Raw genomic sequence first — 14065 nt, forward strand, 5'->3', positions numbered from 1 at the left:
GCTTCTTCCTGGACTGCCATCTTGACGAGTACATCCTACAGACGACGACGACACGGTACTCGCACGTCCTGCAAGTCCCCCCACTTTAGCTCACACCTATCTCTGGCTCGTCTTAGCTCTTGTCTGCCAGTCAGTCAGTCAGCCAGTCAGCCACACCACCACGGCACGACGCTTTGGCCGCCGTCGCCTCCACCGCATATCCTTCTCACCATCGCGCCCAGCTCAGCTCCAGAGGCCGCTGCACATCGATCGTATCGATTACATCCGCACCACCAGGGCCCTCACGAGATACAGCTCAGACATCATCAGTGTCCACCCCAGCGGGCACGACCTGTCCTATCTCGCTCTTCCAGCCCTCTGAGGACGGACTGTCACCCTCGCGGGACTTCCACGCCTCACTCTGTGCTCCGTCGCCCGCGGACTTCGCAGCGACCCAGTCATGGATCAGACGTCTTCCTCGAACCAAGGCTCGCCATTCTTGACTTCTACCAGACCCAACAACGGCTCTCAACCCAACAGCATGGCTTTTGGCGGTCCCTCTAATCGAGGCTCCCCCTCTGCTCCCTTGCCACCTGCCCTGCACCATGGTGGCTTCAGCGCCTTTGGTGTGCCGGGGCAGCCGCCAGCCAAGTCATCACCCTCACAACAGAACCCACAGCAACAGCAACAATTTCAGCAGCAAGCGCAGGCACAGGCCCAACAGCAGCGGCAACAAGGGCAACCCAACACAGTAGGTCCCGCTGCATGGGCATATGCAAATGCCCAGCTCAACTCATATGCTGCCGCTCAACGGCAACGGCAACCCACAGGGGGCGAGCAGAGCAGTAACAGCAGCAACAACACCAACAGCAATGCTGCTGCTGCCTACTATGCTCCTTCCCCATCATCGCAACAACACTCCAATACGTCATCCGTCTCCTCGCCCATCATCAGTGGCATCGGAAGCGGTGGTGGTGGTGCATCTGCCTTTGCCTCGACTCAACTCTCACAGCTGCCGCCAGGCATGGCAGACTTGGGCGCCCTCAATCTACACTCGGCTGCCTCCTCACAGCCCGTCTCTGCTGCCTCTTCTCCGGGCTGGCAACATAGGCGTCTACCATCGGCAGGAGCGGGCACAGTACACCATACCGTAGGAGGTGGATCTGGATCTACCAATTACGAGCACACGGCGCCGTCTCACAATCCTCGTGTCGCAGCCTCTTCTGTGACGGGCAAGCGGCTCAATTGGGGTGAGATGATCTGCGCCACCATTGCCCATTCTGAGCATGGCAGGCTAGTCATCCAGGACCTCTTTGAGCAGATGTGCGCAAGGTTCCCAGAGGTGCAGGAGTGGGCGTTTGGAAAGGATTGGGAGGTAAGTCTCGGCACCACTACCACAAAGGGCCAGACTCGTAGAAGATATACCACGCCTGGGGCGGACCGGCGTGAGGTTGCTCATTTGCGGACACTGACGAATATTCTTGGGTCTCCTTCTAATCTTTCATTTGTACAGGCGAGGGTGAAGAACAGGATCAAGTCGACATTGTCGATCAAAGGTCACTTGTTTGTCAAGGTGCCGAGGCCTTCCTCGGCAGCAGGTAAAGGGTCGTGGTGGACATTGTCGCAGGAGGCGCAGGATGCTTATCATGAGGGCAGATTGGGTCCTTTGCTTAAGCTGAGCGGGACCATGCCTGCTGGCGGCACTTCATCGGCGGGTCACTCGCGTGGTGGCTCAGTGAGCGAGAGTCTAACAATGACTTCTACTGACAGTCGATATGACTCACCTGGGCCCAGTACGGGAGGCAGCGCAGCTGGCACTGGGCCTACATCAGGGGTGGCTACGCCGCTCAAGCAACATAGTATGCCTCATCCTCTAGCTCAGCACGTAGAGGCAGCTTCTGCTTCTCCCAATCCCACACCCAATCCGACAATGGCATCAGGAGAGCACAGCCAGCAAGCTCAACAAGCTCATCAGCTGGCTCAATTACAGGCTCAGCTGTTGCGTCAGCAGCAAGCTCAAAGAGAAGTTCTGCCGGGATCTTACGACCCCAATGCTCCTCCGAGTGGGGCAGCCTACTTTCCACATCATCAGTTCTACAACTTTGAAGGTCTGGGCGGGAATGGCAGCTCTGGCTCGTCGGGCGCAATGCTCATGGGAGGCCAAGGGCAAGGCGGAGGATCAGGAGCCAATGGAGGAGGCAATGGCGACGATAGTCTCTTTTCGTCATCGATGCAGAGCATCTATGGCACCTCTTTCGGCAACCACATGAATCCTGGTGGTATGGCTATGCCTCCTGGTCGTTTTGGTGGTAATCAGTCGATGATCGACATGGACAAAATGGGCACGAGCTATGGCGATACACCTATGATGCCAGCTTCTTTTGAGAGTGGCTCATTCGGAGCAACAATGCGAGCTTTGGGTGGTATGCCACCTTGGAAGGGAGCAGGAATGGACTATAGGACCACACCGGGCCAGCCTGGCGAAGGGTCTGCCAATGGCTCTGGAATGGGCGAAAGCAACCCCTCTGGGACTTCTGCTTCGGACTCTATTGACTCTGCTAGCGGGTCTTCTAATTCTGGCCCTTCGGGCAACGCTCCGTCTACGGGAGCTTCCTCATGGGGCGTCGGTGGCGGGTCATGGGGTATTGGCGCAACTCAATCGATACCGCACCTGGGGGGACCTCAGTCGATGCCGTTCCCAGCTGCAGCAGGCTCGCAAGGAGCTGTAGGTCGAGACATGCCCGCATCCAGTGCTCGAGGTACTTCCATGAACGCATCGGGCGGCAGCTCCAACAGGCCTGACTCGTCAGATGGAACGACGATCGGCAATCCCTTTGACTTCTCCTCCTCTGCCTCATCCTCCCACGGCTCTTCCGCCGTCAATGGTCCTCCTGGCCCAGGAGGAATGTACCCGTACTCCTTCTCCGGGCTCGGAGATGATGCCAATGGCGGTAAAGGTGCAGCTGTCCCGCCCAACTTCTATGGCAATGGAGTCGGCGGTGGTGGCTTCTTCCAGGGCGGAGGCGGAGCGGGGCCTCATCATCACCACCACCACCATCACCACGCTGGTGGGAACAATCCATTCGGCATGTCCATCCCTGGAGGGTATGCCATGCCCTCTGCCGTTCCCATCAACTCTCCCTTCCACCCGAACTTCACCCAGTCACGTCTCAGCTATCTCAACACGAATGCCGGGGGCGTCAACAACGGTGGAGGTCAGACAGCAGGCGGTGCAGGTGCAGGCGCAATGGACATGGTAGCATCTGGCAGCGGCCATGGTGCAGCGGGAGGGACGGATGGCTCAGCTTCTGCGAGCAACACGGTCCCTCCTTCTCCCGCAGACTCCACCAGTGCATTCTTCGCCTTCACCCCCGCTGCGGGACCCGTAGACGCACCAGGCTCGTCGCCTTCGCGTCCTGCCAGCGGTGGTGAGGGCGGACCTGCAGGGGAAGGAGGAGCGAGTGCTCCCTCTCTCCTTTCGACTTCTTCTGGTGCCACGGGAATGGGAGAAGAAGGAAGCGCGCTTGGCCCATTGGTTGGAAAGAGAAAGGTGAGCAGTGCAGCGCGGAACTTGCCCAACAAATTTGGAGGTAGTGGTGGTGGTGGTGGGGGAGCGGCTGCTCCTCCTCCTGGTGCTGCTGGTGCTGGTGCTGCTTCTGCTTCTGCTTCGAACAATACCTCTACAGATACGGGAGCGATAGCGAGGGAGGGCAGTGCAGCAGATAAGGGCAAAGGTGGACTAGGGGAATTGCAAAAGGTAGAAGAAGGCTTTGCGTTGCCCCCACCTGCTACACAGCACTGAGCGGCGAGGCGGTGAGGGAGCGAGACCTGAGACTCGAGCTCCAGTCTCGAGCTAGAGGCTGCAGTGTCCTTTCTCATGTCCCCTTTGTCTCTTTACCTCGTCTGCATGCCTCTTCTCTTCTCTGCTGCTGTCATAGATGTCTTGGAGAGGAGGAGCAATGTGCCGCTTCACCTCTTTTTTTCTTTGTTTTTTTTCCTGTCCATATCTCTTCACGAATCGTTGATGTTTGAAAATGCCTTGATAGAGCACTCATTGAGAAGAGGAAATCAGGAGTGGTTTGCACAGAGAGAGATGGATGGATTGTCCGTATTGCTTACTTGCCAAGTCTGATCCGCTCCTCTCCTCGCTTTTCCCATCTTTACTTGCCTCTCTTGCTCTTCTCCTCCCTCTCCCTCTCCCTCTCCCTCTCCCTCTCCCTCTCCCCCTCCTCCCTCTTCAATTCCCCCCTCAACCTCTCCCCAATTTCCGCATACTCCCAAATCCAACCCCCCTGCGCACCACCTTCCAATGTGCTCGTATTCAACCTCTTCTCCACTCCCGATCCTGGAGAACTGTTCAGTACTCTCTTGGCGGGGACTTCAGCGAGCTTGCCGTTGATGGTGCGCGGGGGTGGAGAGGTGGAGAGGGTTATAAAGTGCGGGACGTGGCGGGGGGAGCGCTTTGTACGGAGGGCTTGGGAGAGGAGGGGGGTGAGAGTGGAGAGAAGGGAGGAGGAGGGGGAGGAGGAGTCGCCTCCTTTGCTCTCTGCCTCACTCGACGAAGTGTCCAGCTGCAAAATCAAAACCACCACTTCCCCTCCCCCCGGACTAGGATGATTGAGTGCAAGTGCAATCCAGCCGAGGATCCTACTAAAAGGTTCTTCTCCACTAGTCGCAAGTGCTCCTACCACTTCGTAGATTTCACTACTGCCAAATCGTACACCTCCTGGATTGAGAACGGCATCGGAGCGACCTTTCATCAAGAGACCTCCGCGGGGGGACCAGTGACACCAGTCGCCGTGAGCCCATACGGAGGGACCAAAGAGGGCGTAGTAGGAGGAATGGTAGCGACCTCCACCTTGGACAGAGGAGGAAGCGGGTGCCGGGTCTTCACCGTAGAAGTAGATGGGTTGAGCGGGAAAGGGGGAGAGACAGACTAGTTCTCCTTCACCGTCTTCCTCTGCTCTTAGGTCTTCCTCTTTCTGCGCTCCGTTTCCGTTTGCTGGGGAGGTAGTGGCGAGAGGAGGTAGAGGTTGGATCTTCATTGCGCCTTCTGTTGAAGTGGAAGAGGCGATTGCGACGTGCATGCCTAGCATGGGACATTGGATCTCCCCTGCGTAGACCGGGAGCGAGACATTGTTGCCTGCGAAGAGGGAGCAGATGTCTGTCCCTCCTGTGATGGCTGGACAGAGGGAGCAGATGAAGAGCAGTTGATCGCCAGGGCTCGATCGTCAGCTGACTCCTCCCTAGCGTGGTGCAGCTGCCATTGCGGCTTATCGACACTTCTACTCACATCCCACAAGCACATCTCCAACCCTCTCCTTGACCCAGTGATATACCTCCGCTCTCAAAGAGCTCCCAGTACTGAGCATTTGTTTCAAGCTACACTTTTCGCCTACAGCCTCCCACACCTCCTCTCTCGGCCGCACTCCCTTCTTCATGAGGATCTCTAAGTAGGCTGCCGATGCGCCGAGGACTGTGATCTTCTCTCTGCGGGCTAGCTCGAAGAGGTTGAGGGGTGAGGGGGAGAGGGGAGAGCCGTCGTAGAGGATTAGGGTTGAGCCGGCTATTAGAGAGGAGAGGGACCAGGGAGACATCATCCAAGAGAGGGTAGAGTATTCTGTGCGAGGCAGACGTGGAAGCAGGTGAGTGCTGTTAGTACAGTCGTAGAGGGGGGTGTTGCCTAGCAGGCCATTTTAGACCGCTACTCACGGAAGAGGACATCTGACTTGTCTAGGCCAGAATGCAGCAGATGCTCCTTGGCCAATTGGAGCAGCATGCCGCCCGCTCGGTGCACAATGGCCTTTGGCTTTCCTGTAGTCCCGCTTGAGAAGAGAATCCAGAGAGGGGCATTGAAGTCCATTCGCTCGAATGCGATCTTCTTCCCTGCCGCTGCATTTCCCAGTGCCTGAAAAGACTCCCAAGACATCCACTTCTCTCCATGCTGCGAGTACTGCTTTGCTCCATCGCCCTGCCAGTCCAGACTTGTCTCTCCACTTGGCCCTCTTGCAACAATGACTCCCTCCACGGGCCTCTCACCCTCTTTCCTCTCCGCCTCCAACCGCCTTAGAACCTCCTTGAGTTTCTCTACATGTCCCCACTTCTTGCCATTATACCTCACATCCTCCACACTCACGATCCACCTCGGCCGTACAGTGGAGAATCGATCCAGTACGGCCTCGGGAGAGGAGTCGGAGCTGATGGAGCACCATACGGCGCCAATTGCAGAAGCGGCGAGGAGGGCGATGAGAGAGGGCCCGTTGTTGGAAGAGTAGGCCGAGAGGACGTCGCCCTGTTTGACTCCTAGCGAGCGAAAGGCGGCTGCACTGCGGGCTACCTCGGTGTAAAATTCAGGATGGGTCAAGGAGGAACGGTGGAAATCGAGTGACCGGAGGTCGTTGGGTGTCGATGGGGAAAAGGAAGGCTCGTAGCATGTGATGACGGCGGCCTTGTTTGCTAAGGTGGGGTCGTGGCAGTTACGTAGGATGTTTTCGGCAAAATTGACCGAAGAGCCAGGAAACCATTGAGGAGGTGGGTACAGTGGCTCTGTCGAAGTCACAGCAGCTCCCTGTCCAGCAACAAGTTGGATGTAGGTCTTCGCGTCAGCTCTCAGCTCAGACTCCTCTTGCTTCAGCTGCTTCCTTTCAGACCTCCTCTGTTGCACTCACCTGTGGCCCTCTGTCTCCAACAATCCCACACTCGTCCCACACCTCTTCCCAGAATGGCCCAACATTCTCTACTGACCACTTCCACAGCTGCCAGTAGTCCTCGAGGTGCACAGAGTACTTGTCTGCGATCTTGCGTCTGAAGTGGTCAATGCGCGTTGCCGAGACGTCTGGCGGAACCCAGGTGGGCTGTGTGGAGGAGGACATGCTTGTGGGGAGACAAAGAAGGGAAGAGATGGATGAGTAAGGAGGATGAAGAGCGCTGCGGAAGAAGGAGGGAGGAAGAAGTCCTTGCTCGAGAGGGGAAGGGAATCAAGAGGTGGGTGTCATGACCGGGATGGCAGCTTCGGGCGTCGGGTTTCGCCCCCACCTTTCCCCGCATTGCCCCGCATTTCCGCCAAGGTCCAAGCGGCGCGAGAAAGGAGGAGACGGAAGTAGGAAAGAAGCACAGATTGATAATGTCAGTGCAGGATTTCAGAATGAGGCGAACTGTAGAGAGCTCGACGAGACCTGGGTATGAGATTGGACGATGTGACCATTACAAAGGGAAGAAATGTGTGTGAGCAAATGCCTTAGCTTGTTGAGCCGTCCTCGCTGAAGTCTGCTTACAAAGCATGGGGCGCAGCAGCAAACGCACCTACGCGCACATCAACTTACAGGCACGTACGCTGACTGGTACTCACTTACACTCGACGCCAAAGCTCATCTCGCTCTCTTTAGACCTATACATTCCTTGCTTCCCTGTCAGACCCACTCACTCACTTCACCACGCTCACTTCCGATCTCACTCTCACCATCACCACCACGATACTCACCTCATTCACGCACACCCCAGCCTACCGACAAGATGGTACTCATCGCCGTCATGAAGGACGGCCGATTTGTGCCTGTAAAGGAGCATCCTACTGACCCGAGCAAGCTCATTCGTCTCGATTTGAACCGTGATGGAGATGACGATAGCCATGATGATGAGGACGACGATGACGATGACGATGATGACAATGACAATGGCGGTGACGGTGGCGGTGGCGATGGGGATGCTGGTGGTGGAGCAGGAGGGAGCAGTGGTGGTGGTGGTGGTGGTGGAGCAGACGTCAAGAGAGATGATGAAGACCAGGGCAAGACTTTTGGTCCCTATGACCCAGGTGAGTGTAGAGCACTACGGTCGATGAGAGGCTGTCTGTCCTACCGCACACCCGTAGTAGTACGGCTGATACTGCCACCTACCTTCTGCTCATCACACTAAAGCTAACGGACCCACGCAATTCAACATCCACGATCTCGACCATGTCGATGAAGACAAGATGAAAGCCGATGCCTTCAAGGTCAAAGAAGGTGGGCCTGTCACTACCAAGCAGATCGGTCACGCCGCTGCCGTTGCAGCCATTAGAAGCAGTGTCGACGGCAGCACTTCTCACGACTACACCATCGCAACCGCCGTAAGAAATGCCGCTGCATTGTTCCATCAGAAAGAAGCCAAGGGTGAAATCACAGGTGGTGGAGAGGTTCAGGCGGCGATCAATGTTGCGGCTACGGCTATTACGGGAATACAGCTTAGGTATGAGGAAGACGATTTCGAGGGATTGACTATGGGCATGTTTGACCTGGCGGCAAAGTTCATGGGACTGACTGCGTAGAGGCCGATCAGACGGAGGTAGATGAAGTCTCCAGGAGGGAGGTAGTAGCGAAAGAGCTCAGCTCGATCCAAGATTCAAGTAGAGACCGACGACATGGAGATGATACCCCAGAACAGTTCCAATGGCAATGTGGGTGTACCCCCTCTAAGTCCATGTAGAGACCGACGACACAAACCAACAAATGAGCATCCATTCATATTACGAACACCCGTCCGAGTTGCTTTACTCTGATCTGAACTTTGCAGGGTATACTAATCGTTGCGCGAGCTTTTGCTATTAAATGTACAATAGAGAGGACAATCTGGCAGGGACCTATGCAATGCTCAGCTCAGGGCCTCTGTTCCAGCCAGGATCGCCCAGGTATCCGAGTTCAAGCAGCGGAGGGAAAGCTCGTCCCCGCATTCCCAATTCCCCTTGGTCCAAAGAGCCTCCTATAACAAACCTTGCAAAAGGTATTACATCCCTGTCCATAGCTCTCCCCACTCCTACTTCCATCATGTACGCTATTCCCTACTGGTCCTTCTTCAAGCGAGCCCTTCTGTAGTGTACTACCACATTCTTCGCATTTCAAGCAGGGACGATGCCATGTCCTTGCGCCTGAAGCGGCGATTACTTGCTCGGCATGGTAGACTGGGCGCTGGCAGCGGGCACAGAGGGGTGTTCCGGATGAGACGGCATTTGCTAGCCGGGTAGGAGTGGAAGAGGTAGAAGAGGAAAGATTGCCATATTGAGAGCGAAAGGGAGAGGAGGGAGCTGCTGTAGAAGAGTAAGGCCCATGGGCTGTCTTGAATGATGGTACGCTGGTGGAGACCGGGGTCCGGCGGGCGGGGGGAGGTAGACCGCCAGTAGTTGCTGAGCTGGTAATAGCAGGAGCTGCAGCTGCTGGAGTGACGCTTGAGGGGTGACTGCTAGTGGATGCGTGGGTAGGGGGCTGAGGAAGGGGTCTTGAGCCACTGCGTCGCGGGGATTCGTCGCCAGAGGGGATGTAGGCCGGAGATCGTAAGGTGGGCGTGTGCTGAGGTGTCAAGCCAGGTCTCGGCTCAGCCGCCGACCGTGTTGAGGTGGGCTGCTCTTGGGACGCTCCTAGCGCTCTATTGATACCATCCGCGCCGCCTCTCAATGCTGTACTTCTCGGAACAACATTCGGAATGCCGGCCGAAGAGGCAATATACTCGTCTATGCTTTCCACCTCCCTCCAGTCCTGGTTGGGAGGTTCGTCACCCGCTGCTGAGGGTAAGCTAGAAGGGGAGATGGCCGAAGAAGAAGAGTACGACCCAGACGTTTGCGAAGCGGTCATGGGTGCTAGGGCTGTCGATGGCGTAGGATTCTCCGGCCGCGGTGGTGGCGCAGAAGGCGAGAAGGAGGAGGAAGAGCCGCTGGTGGGCGAGAAGGCGGCTTGCCCGCTCGCGTGTGTGCTGCCCTCTCGAGGCCTGATGTTGATGCCAGTCAATCTCCTTGCCATCTCATCCTCGTCTCGTAGCTCTTGAGCATACTGCTGAGAAAAGCGCTGAGGTTGGCTAGGTTTGGGCGGACTGGGAGGTAGGGAGGCACGGAGGGGCACCGCCTTGTTGAAGCCTCCCTTGCCCTGCCCTAGAGAATCGCGATGGCAGTGCCTGCACAGCGGTTGTCCGTCATGCTCGACCAGGAGCGTAGAATCTAGACGTTTGTTGCATACGACGCAGGTCAGACATGACTTGTGGTACGGTCTGGCTTGAGGGCCAATGATCTGCAACGGGCGAGGAAGGAGGACCATTGCGGAACGGGGAAAGACCAAGGGGACGTGTAAGTGGAGTCGCGCTCAGCCCACGCGAGCGACCCACTCTCTGGCCAGTACTCACCTGCTCGGCGACGTATACGCTCTTGTCACACTTTGGGCACTTGGGCGCCGATATGCCAAAGCGGGGCGGCATGATGAAGTGAGGAAGGGGGAGCGTAAGAAAAAGGGACAAGGTCAGAGAGGATTGGACGCGAAGGTCAAAATACGACGTCGCCTCGTGCGGCGGCCCCACACACGCGGCGGCGGCGGAAGGCGGCGGCTCGTGCTGAGATGAGAATTTCCGAGGAGCGGGCGAGAAGAAGTGACCGAAGTCGACTTTCCTTGAAGAATACCATCCTCATCACCACATCCGTCTCCCAAATACCCATTGCCACGCCTCCCTGCAAATAGTGGGCCAGATGACAACATCGTCACTGTCCACGGCGGTCAGAATCTTGCCGAGGCCGGCCTGCGCCGTAAGAAGTCTGACCTTGCCACAGGCATGCGCAATTGCATATCGGCAACATGCCTTGCCTTGCCGCCTCTTTGCAACCTCTTCAGCTCTCCGTCGGGCTGGGGACACCAAGACTGGCCCTCGCAGTCGAGATGATAACCGCGCTGGACCTCCATACAAGCAGCCTTCTTTCCGGTCAGGTGCGTCTTCTTCGAGGCCCAAGAGACCGCATCCAAATCATTACTCCTCCTCGTCGGACGGGCGTGAGCGGCCGGTGGTGGACTTTTCCATCGAGAAGCCGCCTTCGGTAGAGCAGCTCAAGACGATGCTACAAGATACTCTCAGCAGCTTCTCCAAGGATCTGTACCTCGCAAATCGCTTCGAGGCGATCGGTCTCAAGGGAGAGCCGTTGCAAGAGATTATGGTCAGACAAGATATGGGCAAGGCAAGCAATGACGGGTCACCACTTGACGTGCTGATACAGAGGTGGGCATCCAGAAGAAAGTCACAAATATTGCAGGACGCGTCAAAAGCTTCTTCGCCGTTGCTGGCAGATGCAGCTTCAGCATTCGCAGGGATCGGCCGCATCAGTGGAGGCGAAACAGCGCAGAGGTATGCTCTCACTCGCCTTCACATTCGGGACTTCCTACAATTCGTTCGAGACGGCCTGACGCAGATTGCCGAGGCTGAAGCAGGCTCTGCTGAGCTCCTGCAGTCAACTCGACTCATGCTTACTTCCCTGGACAGCCTTCGATCATTGACCTCCCTCGTGCGGCCGCATCTTCTCTACCCTGCAGCTCGCTCGATGAAGAGGCATATACATCTTCATGTAGGCCCAACCAATTCCGGCAAGACGCACAATGCTCTCGTCCGCCTCTGTCAAGTCAACTCCGGGATGTACCTGGGACCTCTCCGTCTTCTAGCCCACGAGATCTGGGAGCGCATCAACAATGGGAAAATCGCAGGCAACATTCCCCCTCGAGCCTGCAACCTCAAGACTGGTGAAGAGGAGCAAGCGGTCGAGGACAGGAATCTCGGTATCGGCTCTACTGGACTGACCTCTTGTACAGTCGAAATGTTCGAGGCGAATAGACCGCTTGACGTTCTTGTTCTGGATGAGATTCAGATGATCGGCGATGAGCAACGAGGGTATGCCTGGACCCATGCTCTCCTTGGCGCTCGAGCGAAAGAGCTGCATCTCTGTGGTGAGGCTTCAGTGGTGCCTCTCATCAAGGAAATAGCCAAGGCCTGTGGCGACGAATTGACGGTGCACAATTACGAGCGTCTCACACCTTTGAAAGTCGCAGAGAAGAGCTTGGATGGCGATCTGGGCAAGATCAGACCGGGCGACTGTGTCGTAGCCTTCTCGCGCACTGGCATCTTCGGTCTCAAGGCAAGGATCGAAGCCATGCCTGTGCAGCCAGGACAACCTCCACTGAAGTGCGCAGTAGCATACGGAAACCTCCCGCCTGAGGTCAAAGCAGAGCAAGCTAGGCTTTTCAACGAAGGTGTTGAGGCCAACGTGATGGTCGCGAGCGACGCCATCGGCATGGGTCTCAACCTACGCATCAAGCGGATGATTTTCGAGACCACCTTCAAATGGAATGGGCAGGAGATGGAAGCCCTGAGTGCTAGCCAGATCAAACAGATTGCAGGAAGAGCAGGGAGGTATGGCACGAAGAGGGGCGAGAAGGACGAAGATGGAGGTGTCGTCTGCACGATGTCAGAAGACGACATGCCTGTGCTGCGAGCTGCTCTTGAGAGCCCGATGCGACACATCAACCACGCAAGGATTGCGGCTCTGCCTGGCACCATTGACGTCCTCTCAACGATGCTTCCTTCTATACCTGTCGTCTTGCCAAAGGATCACTGGAAGATGGAGGAAAGCAAGATAGACGCTGCTGCCAGGAAGAGGAAAGAGATGGCGCAACGGAACTCTGGTCGCCCATCGCCCTGGGGCTCCTTCGAAGACCCGCAGGACGAGGCTAAAGAGAGAGAAGCTGGAGCCCGGGACAGTGATGTACCAGAGGGCATGGCGAAGACATACACGGACATCTACGCAGATATGTCCCTGCTGTGTGACGTCGACACCAGTCGTTACGTCCTCGGCTCCTTCCGACAGCAAAGTGACATTGGGCCTCTGGTTCATGAAGCCAGTACTATTTCCGGAGACACAAGAACGCTGGCCTCTGGCGAGCGACCACAGTCAGTTTTGACACTGGGCGAGCAAGCCCAATTCTGCCACGCTCCACTCAATGTGCGCGATCCTATCTTGATTAATTGCTTCAAGGCAATGGTAGCCTCGTATGCCCGGGGTGAGATTGTGGATATCGAGGCGATCATTCGGAAGGAGAAGCTGCTGGACTCCCTTGTCGAAGTTGAAGATGTAATGCTCTCCATGCACGCGAGGTGGGAGCAGGACCGCCAGCGCTCGCAAGTCGACCACGTCGACGTCAGTGAAGGTCGAGCCTCCCCTGCTGCGCCATCCTCGCCAGCTGCTAGCGACAAGTCAGCCAACAGCAGCATCTCCGTCCTCGAGCTCGCAAACTACATCCCCGGCCGTAACCCCTTCAACAGCGCTCCCGATCGTTCCTCATCCAGCAGTGCTCCCATCCTCATCATCCTCGAAAGTCTTCATCGTGCCCTCTGCATGTACATCTGGCTCAACTCTCGCAGCAAGCTAGCCTTTTCTCAACGCAACCTTGCACAGCACTTCAAGTTGAGGACGGAAAAGGCAATTGAATTTGTGCTGCAGGCGATGAAGGTTGGGAGGAGCAAGAGGTTGCAGGCGTTAGGGAGGGGCGGGGAGGAAGGAAAGAGCAAGGGACAGAGATCTGGAGATAGGTGGAGAGACGGGAGGGACGATAGGAGAGGCGGCCGGAGGGACGATGGACCGCAAAGGAGAGCGGGTGGTGGTGGCGGCGGCGGCGATGATCGCAAGGGGGGCTTCAGGCGAAGGAGGGACGATCCCTTTGCGGACGGGCCGCCCAGGAGGGGCGACCAAAGCAGAGCATGGGCGTAACGTCGGCAGGAAAAAAGTGTTGCCCAAGTAAAGGGAAGCGCCAGTATTTGCCATGGAGTTCATCTGTAACATAATCAATACACCTCTCCATCTCGATGCACCGACCCACTTCGGAGCCGCCACCGCCGCCTCTTTCCCGCACGCGCCATGCTCCCCGATCACTTCTTGGCAAAAAGCTACTCAACACATCCACACCCAAGTGGTACACGAATGTATACACAGACGCCACCCTTGCGTAGCAGTGAGCTTGGGTAGCATCGCGTAGGCCGAGTTGCATTGCATTGCGCTGTGCTGCATTCTGTGGTGTACGTACAAGTGGAGAAGGAGCGAAAAAGGCTTGGCAGGCCTCTCGGAGAATATTCCGCGATAGTGCGTCCCAGTACACAGTACTCAGCACACAGCATAGCACAGCATAGCACAGCACAGCACGTGCCACCCTCCAAATCTGGGTGGTGTGATAGATCTCTGGGGGTTGCGGAGAGATTGAGTAGCTTTCAACGTTGCGTTCCATCCCTTGGCATGAGCGAAGCGATACGGTCGATGCGAAGAGAG

General features: G+C 56.6%; 5 protein-coding genes across 5 annotated transcripts; 3 read left to right on the plus strand and 2 right to left on the minus strand.

The window, feature by feature from the left end:
- The first annotated feature begins 232 nt into the window (after window positions 1-232).
- BCV69DRAFT_189679 (hypothetical protein) lies at window positions 233-4232 on the plus strand. Its single transcript, XM_025489607.1, has one exon. It carries the CDS (start codon window positions 440-442, stop codon window positions 3779-3781), a length of 3342 nt encoding a protein of 1113 aa, XP_025348344.1. The 5' UTR covers window positions 233-439; the 3' UTR covers window positions 3782-4232.
- On the minus strand, window positions 3987-6959 carry BCV69DRAFT_269981 (acetyl-CoA synthetase-like protein). The gene is made up of 4 exons (XM_025490910.1): window positions 6648-6959; window positions 5692-6547; window positions 5273-5599; window positions 3987-5161 (listed from the first exon to the last, which is right to left on the minus strand). Exons 1-4 carry the CDS (start codon window positions 6849-6851, stop codon window positions 4140-4142), a joined length of 2409 nt encoding a protein of 802 aa, XP_025348345.1. The 5' UTR covers window positions 6852-6959; the 3' UTR covers window positions 3987-4139.
- Window positions 6960-7343: 384 nt separating this feature from the next.
- Window positions 7344-8484, plus strand: BCV69DRAFT_293710 (hypothetical protein). The gene is made up of 2 exons (XM_025493845.1): window positions 7344-7789; window positions 7893-8484. The coding sequence occupies exons 1-2, from the start codon at window positions 7492-7494 to the stop codon at window positions 8279-8281; spliced, it is 687 nt and encodes a 228-aa protein (XP_025348346.1). The 5' UTR covers window positions 7344-7491; the 3' UTR covers window positions 8282-8484.
- BCV69DRAFT_282683 (hypothetical protein) lies at window positions 8469-10212 on the minus strand. The gene has a single exon (XM_025492439.1). The coding sequence runs from the start codon at window positions 10032-10034 to the stop codon at window positions 8652-8654; it is 1383 nt and encodes a 460-aa protein (XP_025348347.1). The 5' UTR covers window positions 10035-10212; the 3' UTR covers window positions 8469-8651.
- A 177-nt stretch (window positions 10213-10389) lies between these two features.
- BCV69DRAFT_282684 (hypothetical protein) lies at window positions 10390-13852 on the plus strand. Its single transcript, XM_025492440.1, has one exon. It carries the CDS (start codon window positions 10817-10819, stop codon window positions 13511-13513), a length of 2697 nt encoding a protein of 898 aa, XP_025348348.1. The 5' UTR covers window positions 10390-10816; the 3' UTR covers window positions 13514-13852.
- Window positions 13853-14065: the final 213 nt, after the last annotated feature.

Source organism: Pseudomicrostroma glucosiphilum, assembly GCF_003144135.1.
Source record: "Pseudomicrostroma glucosiphilum strain MCA 4718 unplaced genomic scaffold BCV69scaffold_6, whole genome shotgun sequence".
Classification (NCBI taxonomy): domain Eukaryota; kingdom Fungi; phylum Basidiomycota; class Exobasidiomycetes; order Microstromatales; family Microstromataceae; genus Microstroma; species Microstroma glucosiphilum.